Below are 24,156 nucleotides of genomic sequence, written 5' to 3'. Positions count from 1 at the left end.
CATGCAATTAAAGCACACAGAGCATTGTGCTGCCTGTCACTCAGGTGAGAGATGGCAGCCTGCCACTCAGGCGAGGAGGAGGTGCCCCAACCTATAGTTGCCAGCCTCCACTGAAGGTAGTGCAAGAGCAGTAAGGCTTAGACAAAGGAGGGGTGTGAGTGGTCTAGGAGGGGTGTGAGTGGTCTAGGGCTACAATGAGATATACACAGCACTATACAATTATTTATTAAGCCTTTAAAATAGAGCTGAAGCAATTGAAAACCCTAGGTAGGTATCATCATACAAATATATAGACATGCAACTTTGGGGGTCCTACTAACAGAACGCCAACAGAGTGAGAACACCTACAGGTGAACCGAAAACAAGATCCCCATTACTTCTGTCCAGGCCGGATACGGAACGAGGGCTAGTGCCCAAAAGTCACTGGTGTAATAAAAATACACTGTTCAGGTGGGTTTACTATTAAATTGTGATAATCGGTACACTGAAGACCACATGTTGCAGGCAAGTGTCCCAAAGGTAAGTAAAGTTCAGAAAGGTTTCTCTCCCAGTCCCACTACTCAAGGGGAGGCCTAAGTAAGGGATGTGGGGCTCTTTGACAAAACCACCACCAATCTTAATCAGGCTAGTGAGAGATATGGTGAGGACCTGTAACCCATATGGCAGGTGGAGTGCAGGAATAGTAGTATAACTGAACCCCTTTCTACAATTCTTCCAGGGACTACTTTATGGATTCCGAGATCCACTGGGCCCACTTAATACTGCAATGTGACAGTCAAGGGAGGTCATGGAGAAGCTGGAAAAGAGGTAGTTAGGTGTTGCGTTTGGGTCTGGTTGTACCCAGTCCAGAACTGAATCACTGGAACCTGAAGACTGGGTCGCTCGGCTCCCTTGGCACAAAAAATCAGACCTCCATGGGACAATTAACCTCAGGACACGAAAAAGACCGGATTCTGCAAGAATCACCACGAGCAGGCGGCAACAGGAAATCTACATAGGACAAACGGAGAAGAGGCACTGCACAGCTGCTCTTCAATGTAGGAGGCTTGACCTGCAGGAACTGGCGTTCAGCGTTCCAAGGATGCACCCGGAAAGCCTGCAGGGAGGTAATCCAAGAGAGCGTGTCCTTCCACCAGGTTGTTCAGGGACACTTCTGAAGACTCATGAGACACAGATGCTTGAGCAGGAGCTCGGGACAGGTTATCAGCACCAGTCCAACAGTTGAAACACTGTTTAGGGCTTTTTTGAGATCAAGACAGGAGCACAGCTTCAGCTGCAAACGTTTTCATTGGATCTGCACTTCATAGTCATCTTGCCTCCAACTATAATCAGTTGATTGACTGCAGGAGTCCTCCTTGTATCCACTGTAGTAGACACCAGGTCCAACAATGGTAAGGATCTGCACATTCAAACTGGCCGGGGCTGTGCAATCATGCAAAGCCATTGACTAAACATATTGCCCAGCAACACCGACTCTCTGTAGCAGATGTGGACTGGGACCAGACAGTCCCAGTCGCCAATCAAACCGCACACAGACCACCCCTTTGCCTGGGAAAGCAGGCGCTTTGCTTGGAAAAGAGAGTTCCACAAAGGCAATTTAAGAGAAGACAGGGCAGGAAACAAATGGGCAAAGGACAGGCAACAAACGTGTGGCGCAGACATTTTAGAACATACAGTATTCTTTAGGGCATTATGAGGTAAAACAGATAAGTGCACAAGTAAAATGTTAAACACAGTTGAATATCCACCGTCACCAGCCCGGCCTGGACACATTGTAATCGTAACCACAAAGTTACAGGATAAGGATACAAAGTATCCTAACCACACTGCACTACTACTTTAAGGCTGTTGTGTGCAGCTTTAAAAATGCAAGAAATTCACTAGGGGAGACAGACTGCCTGTTTGAGTAGAGTTTCCTTCTTGAGTGAAATTCACTCCACCTACGAGTCCCCTAGCACTTTTTGCTTGACTCCTGGATTTGTATCCGATTCTCCTGAGTGGGGCACTTTTTTACACTCACTCATTCTACTTAAGTAGAACACAACACTTTCTGTGCACCGTTACTCAAAGTAATGTTTATTATTTCCCCACTGGTTAACACCCTGTTACCAAGGAAGGGGGATACGTTTTATCCTGCCTGTACTTTCTCTTATGAGATCAGCACATCCCTACGTTATGTGGAGTGCTGAGAGGAACACTGTATCCCTTTTCTCACTTCTCCGGTAACTTTTTGGTTACTGTGACAAGTCCCTCTTTTCAGGCTGGTGGCAGTGTACCTTTTACATTATTTCCTGTGAACTTTTATCGCAGGCCGTCATCACGGTTGTGGAAGGGGACAAAAGGGTCACCAATGACCCTAAATGGTGGCAGTACTTAAAGCACTGAACAAGGTGGCTTGTCCTTTCTTAGGTCTTCTACCTACCTGGGTGGGGGAGGTTCCTCTAATTCCTTTGTCTTCACCGGGCCTTTGAGTGACTGTCAGGACAGGAAGTGGGGAGGGTCAACCAAACCCTCAGAGTCCTTTTTCCTGCAGAGTGCCTGAGAGAAACCAGCTCTGACTGGGTGGCTGGCTATTCCTATTGGACAGCCCTCCCCAATTTTCCAATTCTGCATGTGATATGATTGGTGGACTCAGCCAGTGTTCCTGCATACATTCTGAGGTCCTGGAGCAGGAAGAAGAGATTCCTTATGCCATTAGAAGTACTCACCTTCATATACCTTGGGACCCGGTGGTAGTTCCACTTGGGGAAATGGTTGGGGGCTGCTATGCAAGCTCGGGGGCTAAAGCCAGCCTCATCACTCACATGCTGAGCGGAGCTAGAATCACCCTGGCGAGACTATGGGGGTGATGGCCATGGAAAAAGTGACGGCATTAGCTCATGATTCCTATGCTAAGTAACTGAACACCTGGATGCCATTACATGGATTCACAGATGACAGGGAACAGATGTTTTTCAAGCCTAAATTACTCCGCAGAATTCCAGTTATTTGAAAGTGCGAACTTTGGTCTGCAAGGGCGACTCACATTGGAGAACATCTAAGAAAATACAGGAAGATATTCCACCCATATGTATTGAGGTTCTGTTGGGGGGGGGCAGAGTTCTAATAAGTAAAACTCATGAGCAATCGGACCTTAAAGACTGAAGCGAGCAAAGGGGAGGACATGGGCAAGTCCATTGTTTATTACTTTCAACGCGTGCACATCTGTAATTTATGCTCTTGAATAAATAAAGTTGGTAAAAAAAAAAAAGTAGTATTCACCTTATGACCTTCAATACACCTATCTAAGTTTTTCAGGCATTCACACACTGAGGTGGTCCACAACACCATCTTTCTTCTCCCAGTCTCTAAATGTTTTTAAGATATTGGGAGGGAGTCTTCACATACCTAGTTAGGAGAGCTTGTCTCAGCAGTTTATAGTTTTTTCTGTCTTCAGTATTCATTTCCAAAACCACATCACAGCCATTCTGAGGAAGCCTAGAAATAATCCATGGTACTTGCTCACTCACACACATTTTGCATTTCACAGGCAAGTTCAAATGATTTCAGCCAGTCAATAATATCAATAATAGTCATCACATCATACTGACTCACAAAGTCTTTAGGCAGTTTGGGTTTGTTGATCCTAGAGGCATCAGACAGAGAAGACCCTGAAAGTTAAGAGAAGAGAAGAGACCATTTTCTCATGGCTAACTCATAATATATTTTCTGAGGCACTGAGGATCAAAGGGCTGAGGACTACACTGTTTGGCGAGTGGCGCAAGGCGCTTGCCCTGCCGCGCTCAGCAGATGATGGATCCATCCAATCTAATTTCAAGGACCAGAGCCCAAGTAAAACGTATGGCCAATTTAGATGATCTGCCTGCAAAACAATCGCGTCAATAGGTGAGCCAATATTTTTCATGCGGATCAGTGTCTGAAAACACAGGAATATCCGAAGAACCAACTGTAGTGATCGTAGATGATGTTTTTGAACTTTTGCGAACTGAGGAGTGCCTGGCTCCTACTCCTGTCGCATTAGTGCCTACCGTTCACCCAGAAACGCCCCCTTCAACTACATCGTTGCCCCCACCCCCTTCTCCCATCATTATTCAGCAAGCTGAGGATATGATTCAGTCCCCGACACAAATACAATCAACAAGCCTGCCAACATAACTGATCCCGACTTACCGGCTGGCGAGGCCGGGGCAGCCGCTGTCCCGGGGTCGTGTGGGGGTGGAGCGGCGGTCGTGGTGGCCGTGGCTCCGGGTTGCACGGAGGCTGCTGCGGAGCTGCCACAGGAAACGTGGATGCTGGCCGCGCCCGCTTCTGATGACACTGGTGGGCGGGGCCGGGTTGTTAGTGCGGCGTCCGAGTGCGAGCACGCCGTTGCCTCAGAAGCCTCGGAAGCCGCGCAGCGTCTGTTAGACTTAGCCGAGGCGCGTCTAGTCAGCTGCTCGCTCGCCCTCTCTGGGTCGGCGTGGCGGCCGAAAGCCGTGTCTGGTGGAAGATGCAATGTTGGATCTGAAGATGATTTAGAAGTAAGTGTACTTCTTGTTTCTCCCAGGGGTGGAAACGCGATCTTGACCGGAACTTTAAGTGTTGATCAATGTGAAGCTCCTGCATCCACACTGAACACCCCTACCCCTGAGGCATACTTAATGGATCCACACTTCAAAGCACCCATCTTTAACACAGCATTACAAAGCGAATGTGAGCAGAGGGATGTCGGTGAAGGTCCACCCTATATTGACAAAAGAAACTCTTTAGAGGTGGTGTCTTCTGTATTACAAAATCTGAACAATTTAAACAAATCCCGCTGATGTAAACAGATAGCTGTGTCTACCCCGGTGCAGGATTCGATGCATAAAGCACCCCAGAAAAGGCACTGTGTTAATATTACTGATGTAAATCGAGATATATGGGGATCTGGCAACTACAAAAGACTTAAGTCACAAGAGATTGGATCTTCGGACGGGTCAGTACAGTCACAAGAGGGCAAGTTGCTGACTCCCAGAAAAGATTGCCTTCCCACATTAATGTAGCGCGCGATCCTAGGATGAGAAATCAAATCCAACTAAGTCAATCCTCAAATTGTGAGGACTCGTCAGATGACCCCACTACAAGGGACTCTTCGCTCGTCGAGAGTCCATTTCCAAAAATTCAGAGAGAACGGGCACGGTCTGTACGAGCCGCACGTGAGCCACGGGGAAAGCTGGAACGGGGTGCCCTGCCCCATATGTACACGTGCCTTCAAATGACCTTCTAATAGCCCTAACATCTGCAATGGCAATCTCTCTTACACCTTTCACCAAGCTGTATGAAACCCTAAATGAAAATGTGAAGGATGTTGCAACTTTACTGGCTATGATGAACTCAAAATTGATGCACCTGGAAGTAGTGCATGGCGCACAAAAGACCAAACAAGAAGAAGTGAATCATAAAATATTGGCGGGCATAGAATCAGCCAACGATGCAAAACGGAATGGCACGATGGATAAACTGTTCGCAGAGGTTGCGAAAGAAGCCCTCTTTTTTTCGTAAATCACATACAGATCAAAGAGATGAGGAGCTGGGTAATGTTGGCAACATGAAAAATATGGTAACCAAAGAACAATCATCTTTCGTAAAAGTTCCATCCAACACCGTCAAGTTAGCCAAGAAGGCTGCCTGCCAATTGCAGCCAGTTCAACCCCTGAAACAGACTCTCCAGCCCATCATGCTATCGGAAAGTCTTGTAGCGGAAGGGAATGACTCACTCAATCTAGGGCCTAAGGTCGCCTCTCCGCTGGTAGTAATCGAGGACAACCTCAGTGAGATACAGAGTAAAAGTGATGGGCAGCCCAATTTACTGGAAATGTTGTTTAATACAGCATTTCTGCAAGCCAAAAATGCACTAAATCCAGCTTTAATGGACTCTCAAAAGGCATCTGGCTCATCTCCCCCAGTGAAAGTGGTGGATCAGGCAGCTGGTATGAAGGAGGTGCCCGTTATCACAAACTCTGCAGGCCTATTTTCTATCTTTGGAAGTCTAGATGCTGAAGCTCAAACTAAATCAAATGTGGATGCTAAAAAAAAAAATCCCCCCCAAATGAAAAAGCAAAAGAACTTGCCAGCCCGTAAAAAATCTCAACTAAAAGGAGCTCGTAAATTCCTTTGCAACATCAATATGTTGCAGCTTTTAGATAAAGCAATCACTACCAGTCTGAAATTAGCAGACGCAATCAAAGAGAACAAAGTGGCCCAACCAGAAACAGTGGGAACTAACATGAAACTTGCGGAAGCTCTGCTAAACGAGGAGGAATTGTCAATTCATGAAGAGTTAATGGAACTATCAACCTATGAAGACCCTGCGCAAGTGGCTGCTGAACTTGTGAAAGCCCCTCTCGCAGCTCCATGCACTCAAAAAGTTGCTCTACTGCCAATGAACTCAAAAGCGTTCAGTGAGCCTAAGAACTTGGAAACAGATCCCTTAAACCCCAAACAGAGTATACCACAAAAGATCCAGGTTTCACCAACTAATACAACACGAGAGATCAAAGAGAGGTTATGCGAGTTGGTGACTCTTGATGTAGAAGTAAGGGATGGGGGCCCAGAGCCTAGGAGCCCAGAGTTCATTACGTTACAAGCAAAATGGGAAAGAAAGGCCAAGCATGCAGACGAGGCACCAGGCTGTTGGTGGACCACGTCAACGTCTTTTGAACGGGGTGAACTTTGTAAAAGGAAATGAAGCGCCTGCGGTGGCAGCTTCGGCTGCCGTTCTATCTACGCCCCAGAAATTTGACCACAATCAAGTGGAAACGTTAGTAAAATATCAGAAGACAAGGAACCGGCAGGAAACAGCCCGAACCTTGGAACCGACTCCCTTGATTAAACTAATGCTGGAGAGGCTGGCAGGCGGTGACAAAGTAATCTTGAATAGAACAAACGTGTTAAGACTGCTCCATCATATACCTCGGCTCCGATCTCTCGATTCAAAAGACTTGAAAATTGTCGAATTCCCGGACGATTTGTGTACGGATAAGGTGATTCTGCACGTAAACTCCAATATAATTGCGAACGCAATCCTAGATGCAGATGAAGAGTTGTTATCGTTGGGATTCGATACTTACAACGTAATGGAACCTGAAAGGTGTAAAAAAGTGGAGAGGAAAGAGGGAGTAGGCGAAGCATGGCTTACTCAAAAGGGTAAGTCATCGTCTCTGGAGATCTCGCAAAAAACTAAAGTAATCGAACAGAATCAGCAGGAACAGTTTGGTCAGATTGGACCAGCCCTTAAAGTTCGACAATCCGCACTCACACCTCAAAGTGTAGTTGCTGTTGAGCAGGTGGAGTCACCTAGAACCAGTCCAATGGCGAAGATTAAAATTACCATAAACAATGGTGGTCCAGCCGACAAGTCTGCTGCAACGAAAACAAGTAGCCTAATGGAACACGAACCTACGCAAGAATGGAATTGGTTGGCCTTGGCCTTGAATGCTAACTCTCACAGCTAATGCTCGAAGTCCAGCGCGGTTCAGGAATGTTCCTTTGCTTCATGGAACATGCGCAGCTTCATACATCTCCGAAATAACAACTGGCTACACGATTTACAACTGATCTGTCTTCAAGAAACTTGGATGTGTGATTTGCCAGTGATCTCTGAATTTGAATGTGCTTTGAATTTAGTCATTAAAGCCGAAAAGGGGCGGCCGTTAGCAGGGCTCTTAACGATGATCAAAGGGTCCTCAGGCTACCAGTTGCTAAATTCTAAGAACTATACGCCCTACATTCAAGTTTGTGAGATAAGAAAAATCATTGGTACACCGAAAGTGTACGATGCGATCCACATAATCAACTTATATTGGAACCATCGATGGACCGGGACATATTCATTCATTGATCAGGTTACCTCAATAATTGATAACCTGCTAGAGTCAATCAGTGGAAGTGGCTTGATAGTCTGTGGTGATCTAAATATTGACTTTTTCAAACCACAGAGTGTCGCCAAAGGTCAATTAGCTAAAACCTGGTCAGAAGAACTGAATGCAAGAGGTCTATCAATGTTAAACGGCTGTACCCAAGGAGACAGTCCGGCGAAGCCTACGTGGCAGCGTGAAAGCCAAAGCTTGGTCATCGACTATATCTTTGCCTCTGATACGATGCATGCAAGGATAAAGACCATGAATATTCTTGCAATGGTCAACAGTGACCATGAAATTCTGGTATTAAAATTTCAAGATATAAGAGGCGTGCAAAGCAAAAAATACGGCACAAATGTTCGGGTGGAATCAAATCGCCTACGTGTAAGACTGGAGGAACATGAGGTGGCCAATATATGCTCCCAATTTAAGTCGACACCGGAGGAGATTGAATATGCGCCTATATTCGCAATTTAAAGCCAAAAACAATGGAATGAAAAACTGCTCATTTCAGAAAAAACACTGTTTCGATCTAATGGTGATGCAGCGCAAAAGAACTATGAGAGCTGAAAACTGGAAAAATAATCAAGGACCAAAGGAAGAAATAACGGCAAGAAACAAAGCAAACAGTCCTATAAAAATTGGATTAAAAGCCATCAATTTGTACTACACCAGAATGATGCGGAGGCCCTAACAAATAAGAACAGTGGTGAGTTCTGGCGAACCATTAATTGCATGGAAACACCGCAAGAGGCATTGCAAGTATGCCTGGTTCCAGAAACTCAGTGGGTGCATCATTTCACTGCGCTATATCACAAAAATCTTGCTCCGAACTTGGCAACATCCAGCCTAGCATCATGGAAATTTACACTACAAGGGATGACATCCGAGAGGTAATCATGAGAGCAAAAAATTCTAGGGCGCCGGGTCGCCACGGTTTGTCGAATTTCATGATCAAACAGTTTCCTGATCTTTGGGCTGACCTGTGTTCTGATCTTTTTGCAAGAATCAACTCGCAAAAAACAAGTGCCAACCTCATGGAAGACAGGGATAATAGTGCCAATTTTCAAGAAAGGAAACCGATCTTCACCGAAAAACTATCGTCCAGTGGCTCTGCTTGATGTACTGGGTAAGATTTACACGTCTTTGCTGCAAACAAAATTGTTCAACTGGGCCAGAACTGCTAAAAGAGTGAACGAAAGACAAGCGGGTTTCGTGAAATTTGTTGGGTCTTCCCTGAACCTGCTTGTCCTAAACCTACTGAAAATGGAAGCTCTGCGAGCTAACACAAAAGTGTATCTTGCCTTTGTCGACTTTTCTGTGGCATTTGACATGATTGATCGGGAAGCGTTGTGGCAAAAAATGGAAGTGTGGGGTTGTCCGGCAGATTTACTTGCGGCAATTAAAGAACTTCACACAGACACTTCAATTGCTATTCGACTAGATCAATCAGGTTCGCTGTCAGCTCAAATTAAGACGCTCAAAGGGGTGAAACAGGGATGCCCGTTGGCAGCTGCAATTCTTAGTCTTTTCATTTCCGACATCGGTGAAGCGATTCAATCTGTGAGGGCTCTTCCACCTAAGCTCAACTCATCGCAGTTAAGTTAGTTGTTGTAAGCCGACGAGTTGGTAATCTTAGATCTAACCCCGATAGGCCTTCAACGCAAACTTGAGGCAATGCAAAATGTGAGCATGAACAATCTGAAGTTAAACACAGCAAAGACTGATATACTGGTGTTTGAGAACTTAAGAACAAGCCAAAAGTCAAGGGTCTCAAAATACGTGTGGTCATTAGATCAAGATCAACTACGTATTTCAAAAAGCGTAAAGTACCTGGGTATGATTCTGAACTCTAGTATCTGTGATGAGACTTGGGTAGCTGAATCCAAGAGGAAATGCGGCCAGCTGGCAAGTCAGGGTCTTGTGATACACAGAAAATTCGGGCGTTTTTCAATGCAGCTGCTGTGAAACTTTTACGAACAGAAAGTGGTCCCGATACTGACCTACGGTGCGAAAAACACCTTTGGATGCCCGTCGACCCATTGGGCTTTACTGGAACACACGTTCTGGATCAAGGCATTAAGCTTACCAATCGGAATTTCTACAGCCTGTATAAGGTATGAACCTGCCCTAGTTTCGCTGCATGCCCGGATCTGCTGGAACCAACTAGCCTTGTTTCGGAAATCCAGAGCCGAGGAGGGAATCTTCCAATTCAAGATCTTCCACAATGCGTCAGCTAGAGGCCCAGAAATTCTATCTCAATGGGTGAAACGATGTGAAGACCTCTTAAAAATGAATATCAGTTTGGAAACTCTCCACTCAAATCCTACGGCAGCTAAAGTGATGATTTGACATGCCGATTGGATTAGTACATATAGTGAGCGCGAATCTGCTAGCGCGATGAAAGACGCTCCTGCCGAAGCAAGAGGCTACAATGTGCTACAAAAATATCTGAATCGCTTCCCAAATTCGAAAGCCAGCAGACTTTTCATGTTATTCCGGCAAAATGCGATTAAAACTAAGGAGCGGACTAGCCATTGGGCTTGTAATGTAGGACTAAATTTCACTTGTCGCTTTTGCAACAATGAGCTGGAATCCCTCAAGCACCTCCTGCTTTTCTGTCCGGAACTAAAGGATGAAAGATCTATACATCTGGGCCAGTGGTATGATGACCATCAGTCGGTGTGCGCGGAGGAATGGTGGCAGAGAATCTGGAATGGTTTGGACATGAAATTAATTATGCCCCTGACTACTTTTTTGGCCGTAATTGAAGAGAGACTAAAAAATGCAATTGAACGGCCCCTAGCTAAGATGTCAAGTGAATTTAAGGACGATTCAGTAACGCGAAAACCTTGATCAGGCGAGGTCCTCTGGAATTACATGACATGGGATGTGAGAAGGGAGGAGGGAGGAGGATAGCTGGGGCACAATATTAATGTTTTAATTGTTGTTTTGTTTGTGTAACATTTTAAAGGTTTGAATTTAAACCAATAAAATAAAAAATATATTTTCATTTCTTTTTCGCTTGGAGATCAAGTTTTCTTACTCCTGCTGAATTTTCATTTTCTCAATTTCCAAACGTACTTCAGAAGCCTTGGTGGAGGGAAAATCAGGCATTGGGGGTGGGTGTACTGGAGATGGCCTAGTACTTGGTACTAGAAGCTCTCCCAGCTCTACATCTTTATCAGCATCCTCCAAGTCAAGGGTTCTCACCCACATCTTCATATAAATCAATATTAGGTGTAGGAGGGACAGGCCTACTGAACAAACTCTCGTAATTCCAACAGTGTTTGAATGAAATCATTCTCGTTTCCATTACAGCGGAGGTTCTTTGCTTTACACAGTTCTTTACATTTTCTACTTTAAGAGCCTCCTACTTATTGTTTTCCACGATAGAATTGATTAGCTAAGGTACACAGACTTTGTTAAAATAGACCCTAGTGGATGTTTTTTCTGGGCACAGGTAGCCCAAGAGTCAGAGTATCCAACTCTACATCAATCACACCGGCGTAGCATCGGTTAGGGAGTTTTACAAAATTCCACCTTAAGTAGGACTCGCATTTGGGACACAGGGCTTGAACTCCTTGTATAGGCCTGAACAACGCAAGTATGTTGGTAGCAATGGCTGAGCAGTCAGGCTTATCTTAGGAGGGAAGACAGGGCTTTAGTTGGTACAAAGTACTTAAGAGTATGCACATAGGCCCAAAGAGAGACAGACTAAAGTTACAGCAAAATAATGGTTTGTTTTATACATACACACACTATGGTAAAGCAAAACGTTAAGTACTATAACAAACCATATGTAACTTTAGGAAAACCAATGCATTATTCACAGTAAGTAAACCACTTTGTAATACTTTTTAGAATGGCAGTATGCAATTCAAAAGGTGTGTAAAATACTTTTGCAATAACTTTCAGTCAAGATAAATGAAACAAAACCAACACACGGTAAACAAATACTTTGCAATACTTTCACAGAGGCCTAACGCTTTAGAAGTTCATCCCTAGTCTTTGTTGGAAAAAAGGTTGGGGACTCTGGAGAAGTCTCCATGTAGGCTCACAAGCATTATGCCTGGGCGAACATGTATGGGCGAACTGTCAAACACACGAATCAGCACTCCAGCAACAAAGGAGCAGCAAAACAACTCTAGGTAAAATCTACCAAGAGTCTCACATTACCTAAGCATTGAAGAAGTTGCAGCACAAAGCTTCCACGATGCAGCAGCAGGAGACCCGGTCACCAGGTTCTTGGTTAGGCAGACTGAATAAGGGACACTGGAGTGGATCTTGCAGCAGCAGTCGAGTGAAAAGGCTTGCAGCAAAGGATTAATCGCAGTTCTGCGTTTTTGGCCCCTTTTGGGAAGAACCAGTGAAGAACGATTACTGCCTTGTCGATTTGTCTCGCTTTCTCAGTCCTGCACTCTGGTGAGGGGACTTCAAGGTGTGGAATCTTGCCTCTGGAGGACCAGAAGGAGTCCAAGGTTTCAGGAGGATTCGATCTTTGGAAAATGATGCACTGCTCAGAGAGCACAGGTATTAGTGGTTTGCAGCCTGTTAAGGTCACAGCTTGTCGTGGGATGGCTCGGAATGCAGGTGGTCTCTAGACTGATTCCTCCTCTTCGGAGTTCGCCTGATGCTTGGAAGAAGGGGTTGGCCCAGCAGCGATTACTCAAAGCATCTCCGGTCGTCTGGAAGTGGCTACAGACATTTTCTCTTCGTCGATTCTGTTCCAGTGGTCAGCTTGTCATCAGCTTCAGGATCCATGCCTTTTATCCAGGAACCCAGCCAATCAGCACGCATGCACCATTCAAACTCTTGGTGGTGGCTGTCCATCTAGAACAGCCAGCCCCACACGAACTGGTCCAGGCAGGAACACCAGAAGACAAATTACAGCGGAGGTTCAGACTCCTCCCCCGTTTCCTGTCCACAGACACGCAGGAGCCTTGGGCTTCACAAAGGATTATCGCTGAAGAAAACTGTCAAACCAGGACCTCCCCCACCCAGCACGGCAGAAGGACCAAGAAGGGACAAGTAAAAAAGAAATGGCAACAAAAAAAAAAGAAAAATAATAAAGCCACCATTTTGGGTCAATGGTGACCCTCCTGTGCATTACGGCAGCTGTCAAGTACAGCCTGGAAGTAAAAATGCCACAAATGTAGGTAGGATAAAACCACTGACACCAGCCATTCAGTTTTGCCTGTCACTGTAACCTAAAAGATACAGGAGCTACTGTTTAACCCCTCAGCACTCAACATAAAGTGGGGTGTGCTGATCTCACAATATGAAAGACAGAAAGGATAAAAATATTCCCCTGTAACAGAAATTACAAAGGGAAACACAAAGGGCTCCCAGCAACACCGCAAAGAGTGCTGTGTGATGCAAAAGTCAAAAGACAGATGCCATGAACCTTGGAGGAAAGTACAACTCCAAGAAAAGTGAATAAAAAGAAATACAAAGCATCCCAAAAGATAGGGTAAAAGAATGAGTGAGTGTGCAAAAAGGTTCCCACTCGGGAACAGACAGAAAAATCCATAAGTCCAGCAAAAAGTGCTGGGGGACTCGCATGGCGAGGAGATTATGCATAAAAAGGAAAATCTACCCCAAAACTGACCTCACCCGAGAAATCCACACTTCCATAACGTTCACCCCACCCTCTGATTGGTCCTCCATGCAAGCTGGTTCCCTGGGCTAATTGCGGACTTCCCTTTCTGCCAGGGCTGGGTTTCATGCATTTGAGAACATAAAACCAGTTGTGAGCCCCACCCCCTTTTCATATGCTGTTTGCCGGCTTTCCACAATGGCAGCCCGCTAAAATTAAGGTAAATAAGAGTTTATATCAGTGTTTGATTGAGCATCTGGGGTGCCGGTCTGACAACATTCCACTGCCTTCCCGCTCGTCATTGAGTCGCGCTCCCAGGCAAGCTCTGTAATCTGGTCTCTGCTGCACTCCCTTCTGGTAGTTTGTCGTCCTACAAGGGAAAGAAACTCTGGCCAACTTGTGCAGAAGCAGTACTTTGTCCCTTCTACATGAGCCTAACTGAACGTGCACAGACTGGGGCACTCCCAACTACCTCTCCATGCATCTGGGGCAGGCCTGGCTCTGGCAAGTACCCTGGTAGGCTACCTTCAACAGCTTCAGACGGACCCAACACTAGTATTGGCAGGGTCAGGCAGCCGACGCTGTCCCACTGCTCAGAGATTTAAAAAACTACCTGAATAGTATTTTTGCACACCAGTGTTATTTGAGTTAGTGCTCTATGTTGGGTTAGGAACAAGTTACTTACCTGTAACTGTTGTTCTCCAGCATGGGTCTGGCATGGATTCACATGCTCATGAATATTCCCCGACGTCAGGCTGTGAATCCTCGGTAAAGAAAAAAATCAGTATCAGTTTCGTTTCTGATCTGTCTTTCTTAGTAGTAACCAATCACTGATCTCTGGGTCATACTGCCCCCAGCCAATGACTGCCCTCTCCCTAAGCCCCGCCTCTGGCAGCCATCCTCAGATTTGGTAGCTCGCCAAGTGGCAGTATGACCAAGTGAAGAGCCGCAGAGGGGTAGGTGGGAGGGTTTGCATGTGAATCCATTCCAGACCCATGCTGGAGAACAACAGTTACAGGTAAGTAACTTGTTCCTTCTCCAGCATGGGGTCTGGCATGGATTCACATGCTCATGAATACAAGGATACATAGCAGTATACACATGCACAACCACGGGAGGAGGCAACAGGCTCAACATTAAGCAATACAACAACTCAACATTAAGCATCTCTTACCTCCTCACCAGGCTCACCTTAAGCAAACAGGTTGCGCAGCACTGCTTGGCCGACCCTGGACTCCTCCCTGGAGTCCCGATCGACGCAGTAGAATCTTGTGAAGGTGTGCGTTGACCTCCACGTAGCAGCCCTGCAGATGTCCAGCAGGGGCACAACAGACAGGACCGCCGTGGTAGCAGCGATCGCTCAGGTCGAATGGGCTCTCGGACGACCGGGCAGCGGTCGGTTTGCCAACCGCTGACAATGCATGATGCAGCCGGAGAGCCATCTGGAAATGGAAGTCTTCGAGAGAGCATTCCCTTGATTCACAGACCCAAAGTTCACAAATAGTTGTGACGTCTTCCGAAAACTCTTCGTGCGGTCCACGTAGAAATTCAGCGCTCTAGCTACATCCAGCGAGTGCAAAGTCCTCTCGGCGGCGTCGAAGGTGACGGGAAGAAAACTGGTAACTCCAAGGGCTCGTTGAGGTGCAAGTCCGACGGCACCTTGGGCATGAAGGAGGGGTGCGTCCTAAGCACTACCCTTGTGTCATGAAAAGTCAAGTATGGAGGCTTGCAAGATAGGGCCTGAATCTCTCCCACTCGTCGTGCAGAGGTGATGGCCACGAGGAACGCTGTCTTCCATGACAGGAACTTCAAAGGCGCCGAAGGCATAGGCTCGAATGGGACTCCCATGAGCCTGGTCAGCACCACATTAAGCTCCCACGCCGGGGCAGGGGCCTTCACCGACGGGAATGATCAGAATAGTCCCTTCATAAATTCCTTTACCAGGCGAAGAGACCACAAGGACGCCCATCCCGTAGTGCTGGTATATCGGTAGATGGCAGCCAGATGTATTTTTATGGAGGCGTGAGCCAGTCCAGCTTTGGTCAGCGACAGTAGGTACGGCAGCACTTGAGGGGCCGTAATCCGCAGAGGGTTAATCTTCTGTGCACAGCACCAGACAGAGAACCTCTTCCATTTATGACCGTAACACTTGAGAGTTGAGGACACCCTGGCCTTTGCAAGAACCTCTCTGCAATCAGCCGGGATATCGTACCCTCCAGACTCTAGTGCTGCAGGTGCCAGGCCTGCAAGTTCAGCGACTGTGGGTCGTGGTGTAGAATGGCGCCTCCTTCTCTGGAGAGAAGATACGCGTCCGCCGGCAGCCTGACTGGCGGGGACGTTGACAAGTCCAGAAGGTCCGGGAACCAGACCTGCCTCGGCCACGCCGGTGCGACGACGATCATCCTCCACCTGGACTTCTTGAGCTGGCTGATGAGGCGGAGCAGCAACGGCAATGGAGGAAACGCGCATAGAAACAGGCCGTCCCAAGGGAACGAGAAAGCATCGCCCATGCTCCTCGGCTGTGGGAACCTGCTGGCGAACCTCTGGCACTTGGAGTTCGTCGCCGTCGCGAACAGATTGATCTGGGGTTTGCCCCATCGTTGGAAGAGTCGATCCACTTGATCCTGGCGCAGTTCCCACTCGTGGCACGAACCTGAGGAACTTCCTGTGCCTTTTTAGAATGGGGATGTGGAAGTAAGCATCCTGCAGGTCCGACGACGATAGGAAGTCGCCTTCCTCCAGCTGTCCCAGTACGTGCTGGAGGGTGACCATCCTGAATTTCTGCGCCTTGATGTATTTGTTTAACCGACGCAGGTCCAGGATGGGGCGCCAACCACCTGTCTTCTTTCTGACAAGGAAGTACCTTGAGTATACTCCGGAGCACCGGAGCCTCCTGGGGACGAGCTCGATGGCACCTTTCTTGAGCATCGCCTTTACCTCCAACAGCAGTTGAGGGACGTGATTCTCCTTCCTGGCCACGGGAGGAATTCCAGCGAGTGCCCGTTGGCCAGGGTGTCCAACACCCAACGATCGGTGGAGATGGACTCCCACACCATGACGAACTTCATCAGTCGGCCTCCCACTGGGGTGCTTCGGTGGGGGCCTGACAACCCGGCCGGGTCAGTCTTGATTGGAAGCGGCCTTGCCGCCTTGGCCTCCTTGGCGTCGACGGCGGGAACCCCCTTGCTTGCCGCGACCTCTGTAGGCCTCCTGGGAAGAGGAGAGGCCCGCCTGTCGGTAGGTGGATGAGCCACCGCTGGATCCTTTGGAGGCACCCTGTCTGCCTCCAGGGCTCCGAAAGGGCCGTCGCTGCTGAAGCGCCCCAAGGGCCCGGGCCGTCTCCGAGTCGGTCTTGATGGCCTGTAGAGACTCATCCACCGCCTTACCAAAGAGGTTGTTGCCGTCGAACGGCATGTCCAACACTCTGGTCTGGAAGTCCTGGCGAAAGTCTGTCGCCTTGAGCCATCCTCGTCGTCTGAGGCAAATTCCGTTGCCCAGTAGGCGAAATCCGGTATCGGCAATGTCCGTTGCCACCGTAATGGCGTGATCCGACGCCACCTTGCCCTCCTGCAGAATTTCTAGGGCCTCCGCCCTTTTGTCATCAGGCAGGAAATCTAGCAGGGGAACGATCTTGAACCAGAGCTCCATGTCGTAGCGGGCCACGATCGCTAAGGCATTGGCCGCCTTAATCATCGTCGCCGCCAACGAGATGACTCGTCGTCCCATAGAGTCCAACTTCTTACCCTCGCTGTCCGGCAGGGAAGTGGAAGTTGAAGCCGCCGCGCCCGCTGCCTTCTTCTTAGCCGCTGCCGAGACGACCGAGTCCGGCGTGGGCTGGGGCCTGAGGCACAAGGGGGCAGCATCAGGGACTCGGTACTTCTTCTCGTACCTGTCCCTCTTGGCGGGTGTTGTGGCAGGGTTCTTGAGGACAGCAAGCCCCTCGTCCCAGATATCGTCGAGTAAAGGCACCGCGAAGACCGTCTTCCTCTTAGCCTCCCGTCGTTGGTACAGAAACCCCTCCTTTTTCTGTTCTTCAGGGAAGAGCTGGAAGAGCTTGGATGCCCTGGTTATCATGGCGTGGAAAGAGCCAACCTCGTCGGCTGGGGATGCCCGCAGGGGGGGTGACGACGGGATGTCTGCTGTCATCGCCACCGTCATCGTCCGTCGCCGTATCCTCTCCCGGCGAGGGGGATAAGGGTCCACCGGTCTTGCAGGCACAAAGGGCGGAATGGGGTGGACTCTCCTCTGCTTGTTGCTTCCCGATGGGCCTGGTTCTGGCTCCTCCATCGGGGTGCGTGGTAATCTCATCCTTATCTCGGTACATAAGGATTGGATTGCCAACAAAATGGCCGCCGAGCTACCCTGGGGCTCGGGCAATGGCTGCGACGGACGGGGTGGCCGCTCCACTGGGCCCTGCTCGTCGTCCTCGTCACTATCTTCGATCACGTCAGCAGGGACCGTCCCCTGGGATCGAACCTTCTCGAACCTCTCGTTGAGGTTTATGAACCTCTCGTTGAGGACTATGGACCTTTCGTTGAGGCCCTGCCCTTCTCGGTCTCCACCAGTTCCTCCTCAGAGGCTGATTCCGAGTCTGTAACAGCCACTGCCCCCACCCCCCTTTTTCAGTCGGGGGCTTCACGGGGGTCTTAGCGATGGGCTGGAAAGAGGATTCCCTCCGCGGCGGCAGGGATACTCTCGGCCTAGAGGCCGTTTCCATTGGCGTAGTCTCAGCCGGCTCCGCCAGGGTCGCAGCGACCATTTCGGTAGAGGCCTTAGCCGGGTGGATCAAGGCCCTCACCACCTTAGGTGCGTCCTGGGCCTTCGCCTTGGGGGGAGGGTCCACGCCTCGCTCCCCCTTCGAGATCGACCGGGTCCGCTCCAGCGGCCTACCCGGGTTCTTGGGCTTCTTCTCCGAACCAGAGCGCTAGCTCGTGGTCGAACGGCCGGGGAAGTAGCGCCCTGCTTGGCAACCGAAGAGCCCGACCTTTCGGCGCTCCCAGAGCCCGCGGACTCGCAGTGATTGGCCTTCTGTTGGGCCCCCGTCGCCGGGGCGCCCTCAAAGGTCTTAGAAGCCCGCTCAGACTACTTCTTCGCCTTCTCACTTGCTGTGCCCTTCTCCAGCCAGGTGGCGAAGTGGGAACGACGATCTTGTTTGGTCCGTTCCGAAAGGTTCTTGCAGAACGCACAGTCCTTCTCCACGTGCGTCTTGTCCCCATGGAGGCAGTAGAGACATCGCGAATGCTCGTCCTCCTTGAAAACGTTATATAATCCGCATCCAGGGTAGTTCCTGAACAGCTTGGATCCGGGCGTCGAGCTCCCTTTGTCCTGGGCCATGTCCGTTGAGGTAGGCCGCAGATCTTCCGGAATCCTCCAAGAAGTGTAAACTCGATGAAAACTTGACCCTTGAGGGGCGTAGAAGAATTCCGAAACGGGTCCCTGTTATCGGAAGTGGAAACGGTGGAGCTTGAGTCTCGATTAAACCGAAAAAATGAGATATTCTCCTGAAAAAACGTGAAAACGCAGTAAAAAACTCAAGAGCTTAACACGAGGACTCCCAACACTTGAGCGTGCGGTAAAAATCTGAGGATGGCTGCCAGAGGCGGGGCTTAGGGAGAGGGCAGTATGACCCAGAGATCAGTGATTGGTTACTACTAAGAAAGACTGATCAGAAACGAAACTGATACTGATTTTTTCTTTACCGAGGATTCCCAGCCTGACGGGGAATATTCATGAGCATGTGAATCCATGCCAGACCCCATGCTGGAGAAACTGTACTACTACACCACCCCCATATTTTCTGAAGTCTGTCTTACTGCTTTGTCCACGCTGGTTCATAGATTTGGATGGCCTCTTAATATCCTGCCCCAGTGCAGGGTCCGACAATGCATCTTAACAAGTGCAATGAAGTAGTACACCAAAAACAAACACCCAACAGAACATTGAATGCTGGGGCGTTGGGGGTTGGGAGCAGATTTTTTCTGGTAGAGACGATTTGAAGTTAATCCAAGACCACTATTCACTATCAAGAGAGGGTCTAGTTGAGGCTTAGTGATCAGGTTATGGGTAAATGGCACGTGCAAGATGGCCACAACACTCTACGCAGTTGCACATTAAGACTTGTTTTCATGGTGACCCAGCTGCTTCTGAAAGGGAATGAAGTTTTTTTCTGGGAGAGTAGTTGGTCCATTAAAAATATAGGTTTATTTCCTATATGGGGGCACTTTTCAAATGATCAACAACCTCACAAACTGGTAAATTTAATGAGACATAATAGAAAACAAACATGTAGAAATACTCACTTGGGGTGCAGGACAGTAAGCTCCCATTCCCCCAGTGTTTGGGCCCTGATCACCATCCATCAATCGCTTATGGTCTTGGGCTGGAGGCATAGGGGCCACAGTAACACCATCACTGAAGCACAAGCACTGAAACACAAGAAATCAACAATGCATTAGTTCTTCTCGTTTTAGTATTTTAAACTAAATGCCATTATAAAACAAATGTACATTTTCTAAAGGGAAAAAAACACAAGGAAACTTAGCGCTAATGACAATTTTCAGCTACATTTAATTAGGTTTTCAGCAAAGCACCACCTGCATTTACGAGTCTGCATTGCTGCTGCAGCACTTCAACATCCAGACATGGTTCCCTTTGAACTACATTACTATATTACTTTGTCATAGCAAGAATTGCAAGCTTGAAACACTGAAGACCAGTTCTGAACAAAGCACAACAGTTTTTCAACTATTATCTTTAAGAAACCAAGAGTTGTACACTTATTTCTCATTTATATAGCATACACAGAGTTGTAGGTAGGCACTTGAACATGTGTTATAACCCAATTCAATGTTACTCATTATGAATGTCCCTTCAAAGGAAGATTCAGTACTCAAACTTACTTGCTGGTCGTGTGGCTAATTTAATCAACCGAGTTATCTTAGTAATTGTACAAGATCCCTTTCAATTTCAAAACAAAGACAAAATTCATGCATCATGGAAAAGGAAAAGCACTTACAGAAACCTCTTCTCCTTCAAGAAGCTCTTCTACAACAACCACGTCGCCGGCAGTGCCAAAAGTCTTATCCTGGATCCAAAACAAAAAATATATTATTTTGGTGTAATACAATTCCACTTTTGGCCACTATTCAGCCTAACATGCGAAAGGGACAGAAATGCAAGAAAAATGATTCAAAGAGCAGAAACGTAATGGAGGCTCTGTCAGCAGTTTGCTTTCCTATTTCCTGGTGGCCGCGCCTCCACCAGCGTCCAGAGGACCGGCAGTAGCCTGTAGGGCAAAGCCTACTGGAGTGTTGAGCTCCCGCGGGGATGTTTGGCGCCCGCAGGGTTTTTTTCTTGCCAAGATTTGCTGCATTGCGCCAAGCACATCACGTGGTGACAGAAGTTAGAAGACATCTGCTCTTCTAAGGTGAGGAGTCGCACTGGGGAGAAGGGTCACAACGAATTGCAATGAAATATTGAATATTTAAATGCCATTTTTGCTTTTTTATTTTTTACCTGATCCAACCCAGCTCATCATGGCCTTCCTGGGGCGATTGACCCCCTCCTAAGTCTCGGGAGGATAGCTCAGGGGTAACGCACTCGCCTTGGAAGAAAGACTATGCAGAGCAACACAGGTTTGAGCCCCGGGTCCATGCTTAGAAACCTCTGGGTATTAAGCGTGTTATAAATAACCAATCACAATTACAATAACCCATTACAATGTTTTCCCAGGGGAGCGGAGGATACTAACTGTTTAAAAGGAAATTGTTGCTGCCTCCTGTCACAGGTGGTGACACTGATAGCCTTAAGGCACAACCCGGCAGCCCTATAACACTCTCGAGGGATGCCTATACGCTCATTAAGGAAATCGATCAGTTTGTTGGAAATAATCAATGTTTTGGGGGGGCAAGATCGTTGAGAGCAACACAGTGGCCATTCAACCCGGGAAATGGCGAATTGTGTAACCTGCATCTCTACTAGCGCCATTATTCATGATGCTATATCTGAGGATGTACCCAGCCTCATATGGGACTCAAACTCGGCAAGGATTTAAACTGCCCTTAAACCTCTTAATATTTGTAAGCCAACTGTGATAACCCTTAAAAAGTAAAAAGCAATCTGAGGGCAAGTTTCTGGAGAACTGTACAAATTACCCCGACACAGACACTGCTCTGCCCCCATATCCAGCCACAAACACATAGATCATGATGCAGCAACTAGCATGCCACAAAAGTCCCCAAAGGGGAGACCCTAAATGCAAGATTTTGGTTGTGTGTGCCGTTAATGGCACGCAGCCAAGTACACATTCTACCTGTATTCTTCTCCCACCCACCATGCCCATGTCTCCCACCCTCACCTTAGACCCAACTAAAGAGGGACCAATGGGATGCAAATCAAACCTCATCCTAGCTAAGCTGGGGGGGCATAAAGAAGTTACTTTTGCATGTTCTGAAGAACAAGGAGGAGGAGGATGATGATCTATGGGAGAGCGCAACCCTATAACAGAGGTTAACACAGGGCCCCCCCCCAGCCAAAACCACACTGTAATAAGGTGCCCCCCCCCGGAGCCTCTCATTCTACCAGCGATCACACACACTATATCAATGCTCAGTCTGGGAAGGGACTGGCAATCAGCCGATCCACACAGCCCCGCCCAGACCCTACCACAACAGATCAAAATTGTGCAACCACGACAGCAGGTTATAAGAGGGCGGTGGACCAGGGGTCTAGAAGGATGCACACGGGTAGCAAGCCAGGTGGAGGGGTAGGCAAACTAAACCCAAGCACTAGCCAAGGGGGTGCCAAATTCAAATAAGGCAAGAAGGGGAACACAATAACGAACGGGATCCAGGGGGGTGGGCAGGTATTCTTGCACAGAGTCCCTAAAGTTCTCTCCGATTACCCTGAATCCAGGGAATGGCTTACCAACAAATGCACTCACTGGTTACGTGTGGTATGCAGGTGTTCATCACTAATTTGCGATGCCATTATCAAGTGCACAAGACTTCATTACAATGATGGGTCTGCATTTGCCCGTACACACATCGATCTAAGGGACCGAAGAGTGGCCTTAGGCATCCTGGGCCTCACCATGAGTTGCTGCCCGTCACCACACAGCATGAATGGAATCAGCCCATACCTCCACCACACCATTGTTGATCCACAGGAAATTAAGCCACAAACCCCAATGCTCTCTGGAGCTAATGTAACCCCCCCCTCGAGGAAAAGAATCGGGGGAACCACCCACAGAGGGGGTATTTTGTATATCTGGTCAATAGATTTGAAATTACCTGAGACGGGTCTGCTGGGCTTGGGGCCTTAAATATTGTTTCTTTACTTTTTGGAAAGGCTGAATTGTAATTTACGTCATTGCAATTATTCATTTGGTATGTGTTTTGCAGTACTTTGATGGCCTTATGGACGAATAAAGTTGAGGATGAGAATGCCTGAAGAGGTGTACATTTTTATCATTAAGCTAAAGGGATGAGGAAGTGTAATTTGTTGTGTAATAGACACATGATCATGTTAATTGCTTCAAAGGGTGCTTTATTACTTCAATCTTTTTTCTAGCAATTTTATTGTGATAACATGTACCGATATTAAATCTATATATGGAATACATTACTCACCGTAATCATATTTCTGATGCTTGTATCTGCTTAGATTCACATGCTATGCATATGCCGACATCTGGTGGAAGCTGCGTAGTAGCACAGTTGTTTTCAAAACTCGAAAAGGGACGTCGACAGGGCGTGCCAGTAAAAGTATCCCTAGTGTGACGTCCACTGTACCCATGGTCCTTCACACGTCGAGGTCCCTCAGATTGTTTTGTTTCTGACATGAGGTTGCATGAAGTTTAGCGCGAGTACAGGTGTATCCAAGCAGATAGATAACAGACAAGCTCATATAACTTCTATGCACCTTCTTTCAGGGGAGGAAGGGTGGGCGCATGTGAATCAGCTACAAGTATCAGAAGACATGCATTACTTACCATAAAAGCATTTCTGATGATTGTATCTGCTTAGATTCACATTCTGTGCATATGTCCAACATCCAGTGGTAACCGCGGAGTATTGCATCTTGTCTTTCGGGGACCGAAAGGGGATGTCGGCATAGGCGTGTCTGAAACACTATCCCTATCGTGACATGTGTAGTACCCAAAATCCCTCACGTGCCGAGGTCCCTCCAATTGTATTTTTTCTGCCATGAGAGAGCCCAAGGCTATAGTGAGTGAGTACATGAAGAGAGAAAGTAGTAAGAAGTCTATGTTCCTTCCTCCCAGAGCGGGGAGGCGGGGAGGGCGCATGTGAATCTAAGCAGATACAATCATCAGAAATGCTTTTACGGTAAGTAATGCATGTATTTTGATGCTTGTTAATATGCTTAGAATCACATGCTGTGCATAGACTAGCGAGCAGTGCCCGGAGTTGGAGGTGGGTTGTGAGAAGCAACAGTAGAAAAGAGATGTCTTAGTACTGCTTGTCCCACCTGAGAATCAGACCTAGAATGAGTGGCTAGGCAATAGTGTTTTGTAAAGGTGTGTACAGAACTCCAGGTTGCCGCTTTGCAAATGGACTCTAGGGGAACATTTGCAAAGAATGTTATGGATGCCCCAGTGCCTTGAGTAGAATGTGCTCTAGGCTTGAAGGGCAGTTCTCTCTTGGCAAGAGTGTAACA

The 24,156-nt window shown here is 47.8% G+C and overlaps 1 protein-coding gene across 3 annotated transcripts in view; it reads right to left on the bottom strand.

The window, feature by feature from the left end:
* Positions 1-24,156, bottom strand: part of GART (phosphoribosylglycinamide formyltransferase, phosphoribosylglycinamide synthetase, phosphoribosylaminoimidazole synthetase) — a 1,418,226-nt gene that overhangs the window by 967,878 nt on the left and 426,192 nt on the right. For all 3 annotated transcript variants that reach the window (XM_069636266.1, XM_069636265.1, XM_069636267.1), the window contains exons 6-7: positions 20,495-20,563; positions 19,779-19,904 (exon numbers count right to left, since the gene is read on the bottom strand). In XM_069636266.1, the coding sequence (XP_069492367.1) occupies positions 19,779-19,904; positions 20,495-20,563 (195 nt within the window). The remainder of the gene's footprint in view (positions 1-19,778; positions 19,905-20,494; positions 20,564-24,156) is intronic.

Source organism: Ambystoma mexicanum, chromosome 7p (assembly GCF_040938575.1).
Source record: "Ambystoma mexicanum isolate Mex_15411 chromosome 7p, UKY_AmexF1_1, whole genome shotgun sequence".
Lineage (NCBI taxonomy): Eukaryota > Metazoa > Chordata > Amphibia > Caudata > Ambystomatidae > Ambystoma > Ambystoma mexicanum.
Note: the sequence above shows the minus strand (reverse complement) of the source record. Positions and strands in the feature narration are given on the sequence as shown.